The 13,857-nt window shown below is 22.4% G+C and overlaps 7 protein-coding genes across 7 annotated transcripts; 3 read left to right on the top strand and 4 right to left on the bottom strand.

Annotated features, from left to right (window-relative positions):
• Positions 1-851: 851 nt before the first annotated feature.
• SRAE_1000235600 (Hypothetical protein) lies at positions 852-2,115 on the bottom strand (the record flags this gene model as incomplete). Its single annotated transcript, XM_024649422.1, has 2 exons — positions 852-1,340; positions 1,393-2,115. The coding sequence occupies 2 exons, from the start codon at positions 2,113-2,115 to the stop codon at positions 852-854; spliced, it is 1,212 nt and encodes a 403-aa protein (XP_024503301.1).
• Positions 2,116-2,201: 86 nt separating this feature from the next.
• Positions 2,202-3,250, bottom strand: SRAE_1000235500 (Hypothetical protein; the record flags this gene model as incomplete). The annotated part of the gene is made up of 3 exons (XM_024649421.1): positions 2,202-2,216; positions 2,266-2,973; positions 3,017-3,250. 3 exons carry the CDS (start codon positions 3,248-3,250, stop codon positions 2,202-2,204), a joined length of 957 nt encoding a protein of 318 aa, XP_024503300.1.
• Positions 3,251-3,676: 426 nt separating this feature from the next.
• Positions 3,677-6,586, bottom strand: SRAE_1000235400 (Hypothetical protein; the record flags this gene model as incomplete). Its single annotated transcript, XM_024649420.1, has 1 exon — positions 3,677-6,586. One exon carries the CDS (start codon positions 6,584-6,586, stop codon positions 3,677-3,679), a length of 2,910 nt encoding a protein of 969 aa, XP_024503299.1.
• A 4-nt stretch (positions 6,587-6,590) lies between these two features.
• On the bottom strand, positions 6,591-7,402 carry SRAE_1000235300 (Tetratricopeptide-like helical domain and Tetratricopeptide repeat-containing domain and Tetratricopeptide repeat-containing protein; the record flags this gene model as incomplete). Its single annotated transcript, XM_024649419.1, has 4 exons — positions 6,591-6,604; positions 6,694-6,715; positions 6,883-7,272; positions 7,319-7,402. The coding sequence occupies 4 exons, from the start codon at positions 7,400-7,402 to the stop codon at positions 6,591-6,593; spliced, it is 510 nt and encodes a 169-aa protein (XP_024503298.1).
• A 156-nt stretch (positions 7,403-7,558) lies between these two features.
• Positions 7,559-8,995, top strand: SRAE_1000235200 (Hypothetical protein; the record flags this gene model as incomplete). Its single annotated transcript, XM_024649417.1, has 2 exons — positions 7,559-7,834; positions 8,852-8,995. 2 exons carry the CDS (start codon positions 7,559-7,561, stop codon positions 8,993-8,995), a joined length of 420 nt encoding a protein of 139 aa, XP_024503297.1.
• Positions 8,996-10,576: 1,581 nt separating this feature from the next.
• SRAE_1000235100 (EF-hand domain and EF-hand domain pair-containing protein) lies at positions 10,577-11,418 on the top strand (the record flags this gene model as incomplete). Its single annotated transcript, XM_024649416.1, has 3 exons — positions 10,577-10,916; positions 10,960-11,193; positions 11,393-11,418. The coding sequence occupies 3 exons, from the start codon at positions 10,577-10,579 to the stop codon at positions 11,416-11,418; spliced, it is 600 nt and encodes a 199-aa protein (XP_024503296.1).
• Positions 11,419-11,882: 464 nt separating this feature from the next.
• SRAE_1000235000 (Hypothetical protein) lies at positions 11,883-13,604 on the top strand (the record flags this gene model as incomplete). Its single annotated transcript, XM_024649415.1, has 3 exons — positions 11,883-11,937; positions 11,981-13,440; positions 13,485-13,604. 3 exons carry the CDS (start codon positions 11,883-11,885, stop codon positions 13,602-13,604), a joined length of 1,635 nt encoding a protein of 544 aa, XP_024503295.1.
• Between the last annotated feature and the right edge of the window lie 253 nt (positions 13,605-13,857).

Raw genomic sequence — 13,857 nt, 5'->3', positions numbered from 1 at the left:
CTTGGTATTTTTTCGCGCGTAATCCATTGTCATCATTTTTTTATATCTCGCAAGCACTTAAAGATATAAAAAAATTTTGAAGGTAGATCCCACTTGAAAACTCATTTGAATATGATTACAGAAATCTGCTTGTATTTATCTTTTTTTTGAAGCGAGATATGACCAAGGGCTGAATTTTTTCTTAAATATTCATTGTTCTCGACTTTTCTATATCTCAGCAAATAATTGTCCTATAAAGATGGGACCAGTTTCATTCAATTTCTATTCAAAAGTAGGTCTAGAGAATTAATTTTTACAGCTATGACATTATTATTTTCAAAGATTCAGAAATTAGCAGAAAATTTTCTAGATTTCTGATTATACCTCTAAAATTGTAATAAAATAAAAACAATTTTTTTTAAAAAAATTTTATTAAAAAATCTACTACCAATTTTCTTAATTTTATTTTTATTTTTTTTATATGATAATTTTCGTTATTTATGCGAAAAAAATTTTTCTAAAAATTTTTTTACTGTTTATCAACTATCAAATATTCAAATCACTATATATTTATTCAAATTTTTAAAAAATTTTCAAACACTTTTTTATTTTATTTTCTATTAATCCAATACTTCAGTGACTTTAAAAGACATCCTATATTTTATATAAACAACATATTTAAGTTAATATGATATAATAATTAATACATATTTTTAAAAAAAAAATATAATTTTTATACTATTGTCTTTTATTCTTTTTTTTAAAGAAAAAATTTTTTTATTTGTTAGTAAATATATATAAAATAATAAAAAAATAATAACCCACAATAAAAAAAAAAGATATGTAAGATATTAAAAAATTAAAAACAATATTTAATTTTTAGTAAAATTATTTTTTTCTTTACTATACAACTCTCTACAATATCTTTGAAATTTTTCACTGATATTATCTCCATCTAGTATTGACATGTTTAAAATTTGTTTATTATTTGCATTACCTATTTCAATCATTCCAAGAATATTGATAAACTTTTTAAATGGTGGAATCATACTTTTGAGATAGTCAATTGCAGTCTTTTTATCATAAATATCCAAATGTTGATAATAATCACAAAATGATTTTGATAAAGAAACTTTTTTTGAATTTATGTTAGGAAGGAGTAGAATTTCATGAGGATATTCATATATTTTCATCTTTTTATTATATTCAAAAGAAAGTTTTGTTTCATTATTTAGGAAAATTTTTCTATCTATATCTAGAAAATTAATGTCAAGCCTTACTATATATCTTTCTCCTTCATAATCAATTAGATAAATGTTAAATGGTAAGACATCTTCTATCTTGATCTCTTTAAGTTTTTTCTAAAAAAAAAAATTATACTGTTTTATGGGGAAAAAAAGAAAAAAAACTTACAATATCGTATTTTTTGATAATGTCATAATTTTTTAAATATAATTCTAATTCCTCATTACAAAGTATATATATTTCATTTTCATTGATAAAATTTGTAATAACAAAATTAATCATTTCTTTTTTTATCAAATTAGTATTTCCATTTGGTGGGAGATCAATTGTGGAATCAAAATGATTGCTAAATGTATCATTCTTGTTAATTTTATTTAACTCTTCTATCAATACATCAACATCCCCCTTCTCCTCCCTACATGGATACAAATTATAAAAACTATAATTTGATACATCATTAGAATCTCTAGTATAATTAACCATTCCAAATGAATCAAAATCTATTTCTTTTTCAGTGTCACATGTATTGTAAACATTACTTTTAGATTTTCTTAAACATTCATCTTTTAATGATTTACCAAGAATGTTTCCGTTTTTACAGAATGAAGCATTCAATGATTTTCCAAATTCACCAAAATTAAAATTTTTAAAATCTTTTGGTTTATCAATAAAAGATGTATTTATATTTTCATCCAAATTTTCATTTATCTTAACTTTATACTTTTCAATTAAATCTTTTCCTTCATGTTTTACAAGATTAAATTTCTTACAACTATCTTTAATGACTTGAACAATATTGTTACTTTTTAGAATTTCTTTTAATTCATTAGCCTTAGATCCACTTACCATTTTAAAGTGAAGAAAAATATTAGAATCTTGAAAACTACCCATTTTAACTAAACTTAAAAATCTTGGAAATTTAAAAAAATCCACCAATCTCCAAAAAAAATCTGGTTCATTAGATATATTTGAAAAAACTAATGTTGGTTGGTCTATACAAAAACAATTAACCTTATCATTATTATAATTTATAATACTAACACGATAAAAGTTATCTGTTGAGGAGTCATAAAAAACATAAATTTCACGGTAATTCTTAATATCTATTTTGTTAACATTCAATTCTTTTCTACTTTTTTCTTTACGATAAAATTTATTTAAATATTGAAAAAAAAATAAATATCCAATTGATAGGTTAATAGAACGAACATATATATGTTTTTCATCAGGAACTCCAATAACAAAACAATCAGCATACTCTTCAATTATTTCATAAAATTGAAATATAGTTGATTTACTAGATACATATGTATCATTTCCTTTACATAAATATTTTACTTTTCCTAATTTTTTTCCTATTTCATAATTTTTAATAAAATTATTTTCTATCAAAGATAATGTATTTTTACTTGATGTACCAAATCCATAAACATAATCACCTGGACAATTAATAATGAATACGTGAATGAAATCTTCAATTTCAAAATTTGATATTTTTGGTATATCATATTTTTCACAATAAACACTAGGTAAATATTCTAGTACAAAACAAAGTGGATAGGCAAGATCACCACAAATCATGTCGTTATCTATTTTAAAAATTTTAATCTCATTTGACATTTCTTCAATTTTTCCATTATCAATATAATGAATTAATGGTTGTTTATTTATTCTTTTGATTATAAAGCATCTTCCAATTTCGTCATTAATTTTCCAATAAATATAAATATTTTTATTATCTATTTCATACTGGAAAAAAAATAAAACAAATTATAAAAGTGTCACTCATTACCTCTTTTAATGGTTTGATATTTTTAACTTTCCATTTATTTAATAATTTTGAAAGTTTTTTGTTTAAATAATTTGTCTCACTAGGTCTTAACCATATTTTTCTTGTTTCATAATTTATATTACAAATGATTCCAGGAATTGTTGAAGGTGAACAACCTAACTCTTCATATTCTTTACCAAAATTTAGTATATTATTTAAAAATTTAATAGAAGATTCAAAACCTAATTTTGTCATCTTCTTTAATAAAATAAAATAATCACAAAAAAAACAGTATATGATAAGTTGACTGAAAAACAAACTATTACAATTTTTCTTATGTTATACATATTGATTAATCCTATATCTTGAAGGTATTAAAATATCTTTTTCATCCATTCTGTAATCATTTATCACATTCAATAGTCATTTATTTATACTATTAAATAACAAAAAAGTTTTATATTTTTAATAGAATAGTTATATCTAAAAATAACTTTAGTACAACATATTTCATTCACTTTTTATTTAATATTAATAAAAATAGTCAAAATTAAACAGATATCATACTGTTAAATTTATTTTTGTAATTAAAATATTATTAAAATTATATATTAACTTTACAAAAAAAAATTATGAAATAAAATTTATACAAAATCATTTTTGCATTCTGGAACATGTTTGTTAATCAATTTCATATTGTTCTCTCAAATACATTAGCTTAAGATATAAACTTTTTTCTAGTAATACTTTATCACCTTCACTCTCTGTTGTCAAATTATCTTTTGTATCTATACATCCTCCATCTATATCAATCATTCCTTTAACATCCAAGTTATCATATGGATTACATTGTGTTAAAATATTTGTTGGATAACTTTTCATAGCTTCAAATATTTCTTTATTTACTTCCAATTTATTTGCATAAATGTATGATAAAATTAATGATACGTATCTAGGTTTAAATACAGATTTAAACATTTCTATGTCATTTTCTTTAATTCCTTTTAAAAGTATTCCTATATTTGTAGATGGATTATTATCAATAACATCTAAATTATTTAAAAATTCTTCTGCATTTTCTAATAATGGTGCTTTTTTTAATTCACCTAATATATCATTTTTTGTACCACCACATTGTAATTTTACTACTCCTGATGTGAAAGTTTGTATTGTTTTAAATAATTTATTATCACTTTCTAACATATTTTTAAATATTTCATCACTATAATTGACATCATTAATTTGAAAAGCAGCAAAAGCTCTTAGGAAATCTCCTACTTCTTCATCTTTCAAATTGTTATAATTAATATATTTTTTTAACATATAATTTTTAAATGCATACCAAAAATCTTCCATTTCATTGTCACTACCATTATCATTATATTGATTAGGTTTTATTAATCTAAATAATGAAAAAAGTTCAATCATTGTTAAGGTTTCCCCTCTTATTGAACTTTGAAGGACCTGTCTAAATAGGTATTCCCATGATTCACATTCAAAATTATGACTTGATTGGGAATTGTTGAGAGCAATGATAACAACCATAATTGGAACCATTGGATCATCATTATTCATTTTTATACATGTTTCAACTAATGTTACAATACTTTCACTATCAATTTCACCACAAAGTATTTCTATAATAAAAAGAAGAAGCCAAGGTTTTATAACTTTTAAATTTTTTTCAATTAAACATCTTAAAACTTCTTTTGATTTATTAAATTGTTTGGAAAATAGTAGTACAATTGATTTTGTGAGAAGAATTTCATACAAGAAAGATTCATCTGCTTTTTTCTCCATTGCTGTTAGACATTCTAAAGATATTTCTAAATACAATTCTTTTTTTTCTTGATTATACATTATTAATAGGCATCTAACAATTTCTTTTAAATGTTCTACACTGATAACCTTTCCATCTTCTGAACTTGATTTAACTATAGATAATGTTTCATTGAATGCCAGATTAATAAAATAATGTTGTAAATTATCTTTGAAATCATTATATAATGGTAATGCTATTTCTTTAACTAGCTTTTTATTCATAAATCCAAGTTCCAAAAAGAAGTAATGTCTGGCTGATGAAACAAGTAATTGATAGGAACTTTTAAATGTTATTGAAAGATTGTATAATATTTCATAAATCCCTTTTAGGCAAAGAATTTTTTGCTTTGAAAATGGTGGTGTTACAACTAGCAATTGTAAATAAGCATATAAAGCAAGTCCATGGATTTTATCTGATGATTTGGAAGTAAATTTCCCTTCTTCGTAGTACTTTATGGTTTCCAAAAATTTATTATCATGCAAATAACATGACAATTTCAAAATGATCCACTCTTCTGAGAGATCCAAATTTTTGATGTGAATTTGATCTATAATTTGTATAGCTTTTTTACAAAATCCTAAATTTTTATAACTAATTACCCACAACAATTGTAGTTGTTGGTATTCTTTTAATGATATTATATTCTGGATTTCGACATAATTTTTGTAAGATTTAAAATATTTACTTAAACAATCTTCTAATTTTTCAAATTGTTTTTCACAAGCTAGTAATTTACAATATTTTACTATAAAATTATGATCAATAGGTCCATACTTATAATAACAATCCATAACATTAGCTAATTGTTTTATTGGTATAACCAATCGTTCCGACAACTCAACCATCGTTTTTGTCAAAGTAAAATTAAAGAATAATTTGGGAAATATTGAAGATAAACAACCCCATGCCTCTCGTGGATGTTTATTTTTAATAATCATTCCAATACAAAACAACAAATATGGATGATCTGGATTACTTGAGTAAAGGTTTTTAAGGGATGCCACTACACTATTAATTTCTGAAGATGGTAAATCAAAACTTCTCCTGCACAATATAGGAACTAAAGCTGATATGACATCTTTTGACTGAACTTTTAAGACATCTTTCAATTCTACCTTTCCTAGTAAATATTCAAATAAGCATTTTTTTTCAAGTTTATTATTTAAAAATGACTTTGTTGATACTTCAAGTAATTTATTTGCATCTTCTTTACTACATGATTCTATTTGGAAAAGTCTTGAAAAAAATATTGCTTTGTTTGTAAGATTTGAATCATCAAGTAACAAAATCTTGTCATCATTATTCAAAAACCATTTACATTCTAAAAATGTACCATAACACAAATATAATGTGTTACGAAAAAGACTTTCATAATTAGATTCATTTGAAATTGTTCTCTTAATCAAATCATCGGCAGTCAAATGATTGTGTGTCAGGCAAAATAAAGAAATTAACGTGGCAGAAAAAGGAAATATAGTTGCATCAGAAGTTTTAGCTAGTGTCAAATATTTTGAAGCTAGATTTGAATTTGATAAATAGTCATTATTATCAAATTCCCTCAATAAATTTACTGCATTTCTAAAAGACATCGTAGTCCTAGAATTTTCTATATCTGTTTGAATGTTATATGAATCAAGATTAATAAGTTGCTTCATATTAATGGTTTCTGATTCATACCATTCATTGATTATAAAAGAAATTAAATCTAAAGCAACATTTAAACTAATCTGATGCTTCTCCTTTACTTCATGATCAAGAATTTTAGACATCAATTTACAGTAATCCTCCTTTTCTAAAGTAATATTATACTCAATAATTTTCTCTTTTATTTCTAACCATTTCTCAACTCCCAAATCCAATTCATCATTTTCCAAACTTTTTTTAATACAAGTAACAAACTAAAATATCGAGAAAATTATTAAATATAATTTAAAAAATCTTTTTTTTTCGTCAAAAAAGTACATTTTTCTTTTTTTCAGTATAAAAAATAATCATTGTTATTGAATATTTTTGAAAAAAATTGGTAAATGTAATTTTTTAACATTAAGACTATGTAGGTACTTACAAAGTCCTTTGACATTTTACTTAAAAAATTTCCTTTGAATAATTCTTTTACAATCATTGGATCTTTATCAATTATTTGACTAAGAGAATCAAAATCTTGTAATTCAATGTATAAATTTTTTAATGTTCTTTCATAAGCTTCAATTTTTAAAGGATCTTTGGAGTCTAAATTTACTAATTTTTCTACATATTTTCTAATCTCTTCATTTCCAGATATATGTTTATCTGTATATAATTTTAAAATTCCAACATAACCTGTTCTATTTTCGGGCTTCATATCAATACCTTTTTTTAACATTTCATAACATTTTTCATATTTTTCAGTTTGAAGATAAGCATTTGCAGTGAACATAAATAAATTGTAATCACAGACCTGATAACCAAATAAACTCTACAACATCAAAAAAATTTTTAATATTAATTTTTCTAAAATTTACCTCTGCCTGAATAATAGCTTCACTAAATTGTTTTTCTTTTACTAATTTTTTAACATTATCTATCATTTCATTCATAAGACTCATTTTTAAAATAATAGAATATTTGTTTAATAGTTTTAAACAACATTAAAGGTTCAAAAATTATAAAAAAAAAATTCATATATTTTCTTTTCGTTTTCTACAACGACTCTTTAATTGGAACAAGGTTTACCATAATGAAATTTAATTATATTTTTTAACATGAATTGTCTATTATTAGCTAAAAGAGAATCTACTTATATTAATATAAGGAGATGTATACATAAATATCAAGGTACTGGAATTCAAAGATATGATAAATTTTTGGAAGCAAAAGAAATTGCTAAAGCAAACGAAGGAAAAGTAGAGGATCCACTTGAGTACACTATACTTGGAAATAAAAAGAAATCTAAGAAAGATATTTTTTTCTATTCAGATCGCATTTCCGGAAAAGGATATTCACATTATTCAAGTACTATTTATATGAACCGTCCTTATGTATGGCCACCTATAAAAAAATTATATGAAATCAATAAGATATTCTTTATTTTTGGGATGATATTTTGTTTTATTAATTTTGATTATTTCTTGGAGTAATATACTTTTTTTTTTAATGATTTTTTTAACAATTTAAAAAATCATCATGTAAAATAAAATAGATGAATCCGTTAATTTTTTCACACATATTATTCTTTCTAATTTTAAAATTCGGATCACCTATTGGTTGGTGTATATCTCCATTATAGGGACATGAAAATAAGCCTGGTAGCAAAATTGAAAAATTTATAAAAAATAAAAATTTCATTTTCTAAGTATATTAGATAAAACGTTAGGATTGTTTAACTTTTATAGATTGTTTTTTTTACTTTTTTTACAATTTATTAATATTTATTTTAAATATTTTTTTGTTATAAAATTTACATTATTTGTTTAAAATAAAATCTTTCTTAGTACAAAAAATTTTTAAAAATAAATTTTGTCATGAAAAAAAACTTACTAAATAGTTTTATATATTTGTTTTATGATATATAGGAATTATGTTAAAGTATTATTATAATAATGATTATATTTTTTGTGCTTTTATTTGTTGTTTTAAAAAAAAATTCAAAAATCGTTACTCAGATTGTATCAATATTTATTTCTTTTAAAAAAAGTGTTTAATAAGTATTTTTGTTTTATCATCAATCTTGACCTAATTTTTGTATATCATTATTTAAGACAAAAATTTGATCTTCACATATTTTTAAAAGTAATAGTTGTGTTTGATATAACAAATTAAATTAATTGAAATATATTATGAAAATAAAATGTTAATTTTTTATGTATTTAAATTCTAAAAAGTTTTTTTTTTTTAATTTTTATAAATTAAAAATTAAATCTTTACTATCAAAAAAACACTAATTCTATTATAATAGTTTTTTAAACAATTACATTAAAATGTTTTCAATGAAAAAAGTTTAATTATTTTAAAAATCATATGAATGATACAATAAAAAAAAATTAAACAATTTTTAGGAATTTTTCTACCAGATATATTTTATTAAATTAAAATTCCTACTTCTTTATTTGAACAAACACATGTATTTTCAAAAAGTCCATCAATACAATAAGCAAAATTACTGTTCTTCATCTCTTCATGACATAACTTTGTGCAGTTAACTACATGGTTCCACCAATTGTAACAGTATGCATCACTTACTTCTTGTCCATATATTAAAAATAATACAAAAAGAGATGATATTATAGTAATAACAAAATGCATATATTATTTAAAAATTATAAAATTATTTTGGTATCATAATTAATATTATCAATATTTATAACATTAACATTCAAATTTTTAAAAGAATAAAACTATGCAAATATTTTGAACATTGAAATAAAAGTTTGATTTTATTATTTATATGCAAAAGATATATTAAAAATTAGTTTATTTTTATATTAACTATAAATAATAAAAATATACATTAAATTATGTATAAAAAAAGTAAAATAATATTAATAAAATATTATACAAGTATTGCTTATTAATTTTAAATAATAATATTACACATTAAAAATTTTTTGTTTATGCATTGAACATGTACATGTATTAAATATGAATCCTTTTATACAATATGCAAATTTAAGAAATGTTCCATGTTGATCACAGTAATATTTACAATTAGTATTTCGAAATATCCAATGTTTACAATAAGCATCTGATTCTGAATACCCATAAATTAATTGAATTAATGTTGTAGAAAACAAGAAAAAAATAAAAAATTTAATCACAATCATATTATTAATATAATAAATTAAATTTAAACAAATTAATAATATCCTCTTTAACTGTTATTAATGTATCATTTTTTAAATATTAACTGTTGCCTACAAAATATTAATGAAAATTAAATTAAATTAAATTATCACGGTAAAATTATTAACCAAAAATACTATAAAACAGATAGATATATAAAAATATTTATAAAAATTTTATAATTTGAAAAATTAAATTTGTAATATTTTTGATTTGAAAAATCTTTTAATTAAAGTAGTAAAATTATAATTAGATATTTTATGCCATTATTTTAATCTAGGTAAAATTTTTTAAAATAATAAAATTACATGAAAATCAAAAAAAAAGTAGATTATTAAATTTGAATATTACTGATTTTTAATATATCGATCTCAGGTTCGAGTTTCCCATCCGACAAAATTTTTTAAATCTTTATTTTTACCTTTTTGTTCAATATATTATTTATGATATCCTGTTTGAAGTAACAATGGGATATTAATTGATGATATTAACCATATTTTCAGTACATAATTGTCATATAAATTCTAGTTTTTGATCATAAGTTGCACTTTTGTTATTCTACACTAGTATATATCGTAAAATTGATAATATTTAATGTATTTATTTCCAAGCTGCTTACATTAATTTAATCAACAGTTTTTCATTATTCATGTAACGATGATTATTTTTAAGCATTTATAGACATAGAATTGTCCTTTTACACAATTTTTTTTTTAAAATTTATTCTAATTCAAAAGAAAATATACTATAAACTACTTCAATCTATAAATTATATTTTTCTATTTTTCACATTAATTGACTTTAATAGGTGTCATTATAATTAAAAAAATTTGATGTTACTTTTGCGTTACTACTTTTTATTTAACAGTAATAAAATTTGTTCATTTTCAAAATATTTTGTGACATATATTTTTTAGTGTTGATTTGATAGTATTTTTCAAATGGGAAATTCTAAAAGTACATCAAAATTATCTACACTAGAATTAAAATCAATTTGTGATGAAACTGGGTTTAATAAAGCTCAAGTTAATCGATTATACCAAAGATTTCAAGCGTTAGATGTTTCACAAACAGGAACGTTAACAAAAGAAGATTTTAATAGTATTCCTGAATTATCCATTAACCCACTTGGAGATCGAATTATTGATGCTTTTTTTAGAGATAAAGGTGAGCGTGAAGAACAAATAACATTTAAAGACTTTGTAACTGTTATGGCGCATTTTCGTCCTGTTCTTGGTAAAAAAAATGATGGAATAAACAGTCGTCGTGAAAAACTGCGATGTAAGTTATTTTTATTTTAATAAATTACTTTTTTGTTTATTAGTTTCCTTTTCGATGTTTGATTTAAATAAAAATGGATTCATCACAAGAGAAGAGTTTAAAGTTATTTTAAATATGATGGTAGGAAATAATATTACAACAGATCAACTAGAATGTATAGCTGATCGTACGATAACAGAAGCTGATACAAATAATGATGGCAAAATATCATTTGAAGAGTTTTGTAAAGCAATGGATAAGACAGACATTGAACAACGAATGTCTATTCGATTTATAAGTTAATAATTCTTTCTTTACTTATTTTTTTTTCAACATTTTTTAAATGTTCTTTAATTACTTTGAATTACTTTTAAAGATAAAATATATATTTTAAAAGTTATTTTGATTAATTAGCTTAAGGAAAGCCCTATTATCAGACTAATTATTATATTCTAACTATTCTTTAAACCAGTTTGTTTCAAATTATCTAATTTTAGCTACTGTAAAGTTTAATTTTACATAAAATTCAATATTATAATAAAAATAAACAATGATATAACACATTTTTCATAATCAATTAAGATTTTTGATAAATGATGAAGACTACTCGCCAAAAATAGTTTATTTTGAAATTTAATTTAAGCAATGTAATTGTATAAGAAAAGAAGGATGTAATAATTAACTATCAAACATTTTCAAACTCGTAACAAGATTACCTGCCATCAAGGTATAAAATACCATTGATGAGCAAGAACCAGTATCAATATAGCTCTTTGCTAAGAAAAATGTTAACTATATATAATATATTATTAATGTAAATATCAAGCTATACTACTTTATATATAATATCTTTATATTATTATTATTATATTTTATTATTATAAAAACTTTTCATTAACTTTTATTTTAGATTTATTTATATATAATATTATATATATTTATATATTTTCATGAATAATAAATGATAATATTAAAAAATATTTAAATATGCAATTTATAATACTTATTTTTATTTTATCAATATTATTTAAAACAAATACTTGTATGTTTTTATATAATTAATTTTAAATTATAAAATATTTTAGCAACAACACCTGATGATTTAATTAAAATTGCATGTTCCAGAAAACCATATTTACATTTTTGTAAAAATAATGAAGTAAAAAATGAAAAAAATGATAAAAAAATTAATTCAACCAAAGGTAATTTTGTTTTAAGTAAAGCTATTAGGCAATTGTCAAATAGCCAAGAACCACATTTTCGTTTATTTGGTGATAAATTAAAAGAGCTGAAAAATAATCCATTTAAGGATGACGTTATACCGATAAGTGATAGCGCATTTGATCTTGAACCAGAAAATTCATCACCAGACACAAGATCTGGTTTACGATTAGGTGGAAAAGAAGATGAAGAAAGATTTAGTGCATTAATGAAAGAACGAAAAAGTAATGAAAAAAAAGTTGAAACACCGGATGATATTGATCATACGGGTCATATACATAAACCTGAAGATGCTGGATTTTTTATTCCACAACCTGGACCAACAGTACCATCATTACCAGATGATGAAGAAATTGAAAAAGGATTAGAAGTTTATTGTAAAAAATATGAAGAAAATTATGTATATTATTGTAGGACAAAAGATATAAAAGAATCTAGAGTACAAAATACATTATATAAATTTTGCCCAAGTTATGAAGCTAATTGTCCAGGAAAGGCAAAAGAATATAATGTTGCTACACCATCAACACCAAAAGAATTACAAGTATTTGAAACATTAAGTCAACTTGGGCATCCTAAACCACAAACATTTGACTTAGAAAGAGAAAAATTATTAAAAAAATATCCATGTAAACCAGATTGTGATGTTAGGATTCATAAACATTGTACAGTTGAATGTAAATGTGATTATATTTATCCTGTTGTGCAAAAATTTTGCAACCCTCCACCAGTTCCATTTTTCTTGAATACCTGTAAAATCTGGTATCATGGTTGTCCAAAATATTTACAATATTTCTACTCATCACAATATATACATTCTAAAGCTGAAAAAGGTAAAGTTTTTAATGGTCGACCAATGTTACGACAACAAACACAATCTCAAACTGAAGAAATGCCAATTGTCCCAGATCCTTTTGATATACCACATAATCATCCTTTGGTTGAAAGAGCATCCAAAACATTTGAGGGAAGAAAAATTTTAAATAAAAAACTTGATGAAAAAAAAGCATTAGATGATCCTTTTGATTCAATTGAAACAAGGAAACTTGAGAAATTTAAACCAATAACAAGATCTAATAGAAATAAAGCTAAAGCTTTTCAAGCACCTTCAGTAGGAAATTCAAATTCATTACAACCTGAGGATTACCATAAATATGATCCATTAACAGATGTTCATGGAATTTACCATGAAAAACATAGTAGATCTCCATTCTCAAAACCAGGCCTGTGGACCGCAAATCCTGATAATCCACACAATCGTGATCATGCCAATAAATATTGGTATCGTCCTGAGAGTGTTCAAGCAGATTGGCTTAATGGACAGGTAATTTTTTTAATTTTTAATTTAATAATTTTAATATTAAATAGATTGCATGGGGTGCACATTGGGCAGTGCCAGCTTTTGGCGTAGGTGGAACTGATGGTTTCAGTGCAGTTCATTTCCCAACAATTGGAAACTTCTTTGATATTCCTGACGACTACGATTAAATTAATTATTTACAATTTTAAAACTAATGTGCATTATTATTAAGTATAAAACAAGAAAATTTAGTGCAATTACATAATTTAATTAAAAATAATTATCTTTTTATATTTTTTAATTATTAATCTTTCTTTGAAACTTGATTATTTAAAAGTATATTTTTTTATTTATACCATGTTTCATAAAAATAGTTTATAATAAATGTAATTATATTTAACGTTTTAAATTCATTTAAATATATAGATTTTTCTATAAATA

Source organism: Strongyloides ratti (assembly GCF_001040885.1).
Source record: "Strongyloides ratti genome assembly S_ratti_ED321, chromosome : 1".
Lineage (NCBI taxonomy): Eukaryota > Metazoa > Nematoda > Chromadorea > Rhabditida > Strongyloididae > Strongyloides > Strongyloides ratti.
The sequence above is the reverse complement of the archived record's forward strand: the minus strand, read 5'-3'. Positions and strand labels throughout refer to the sequence as shown.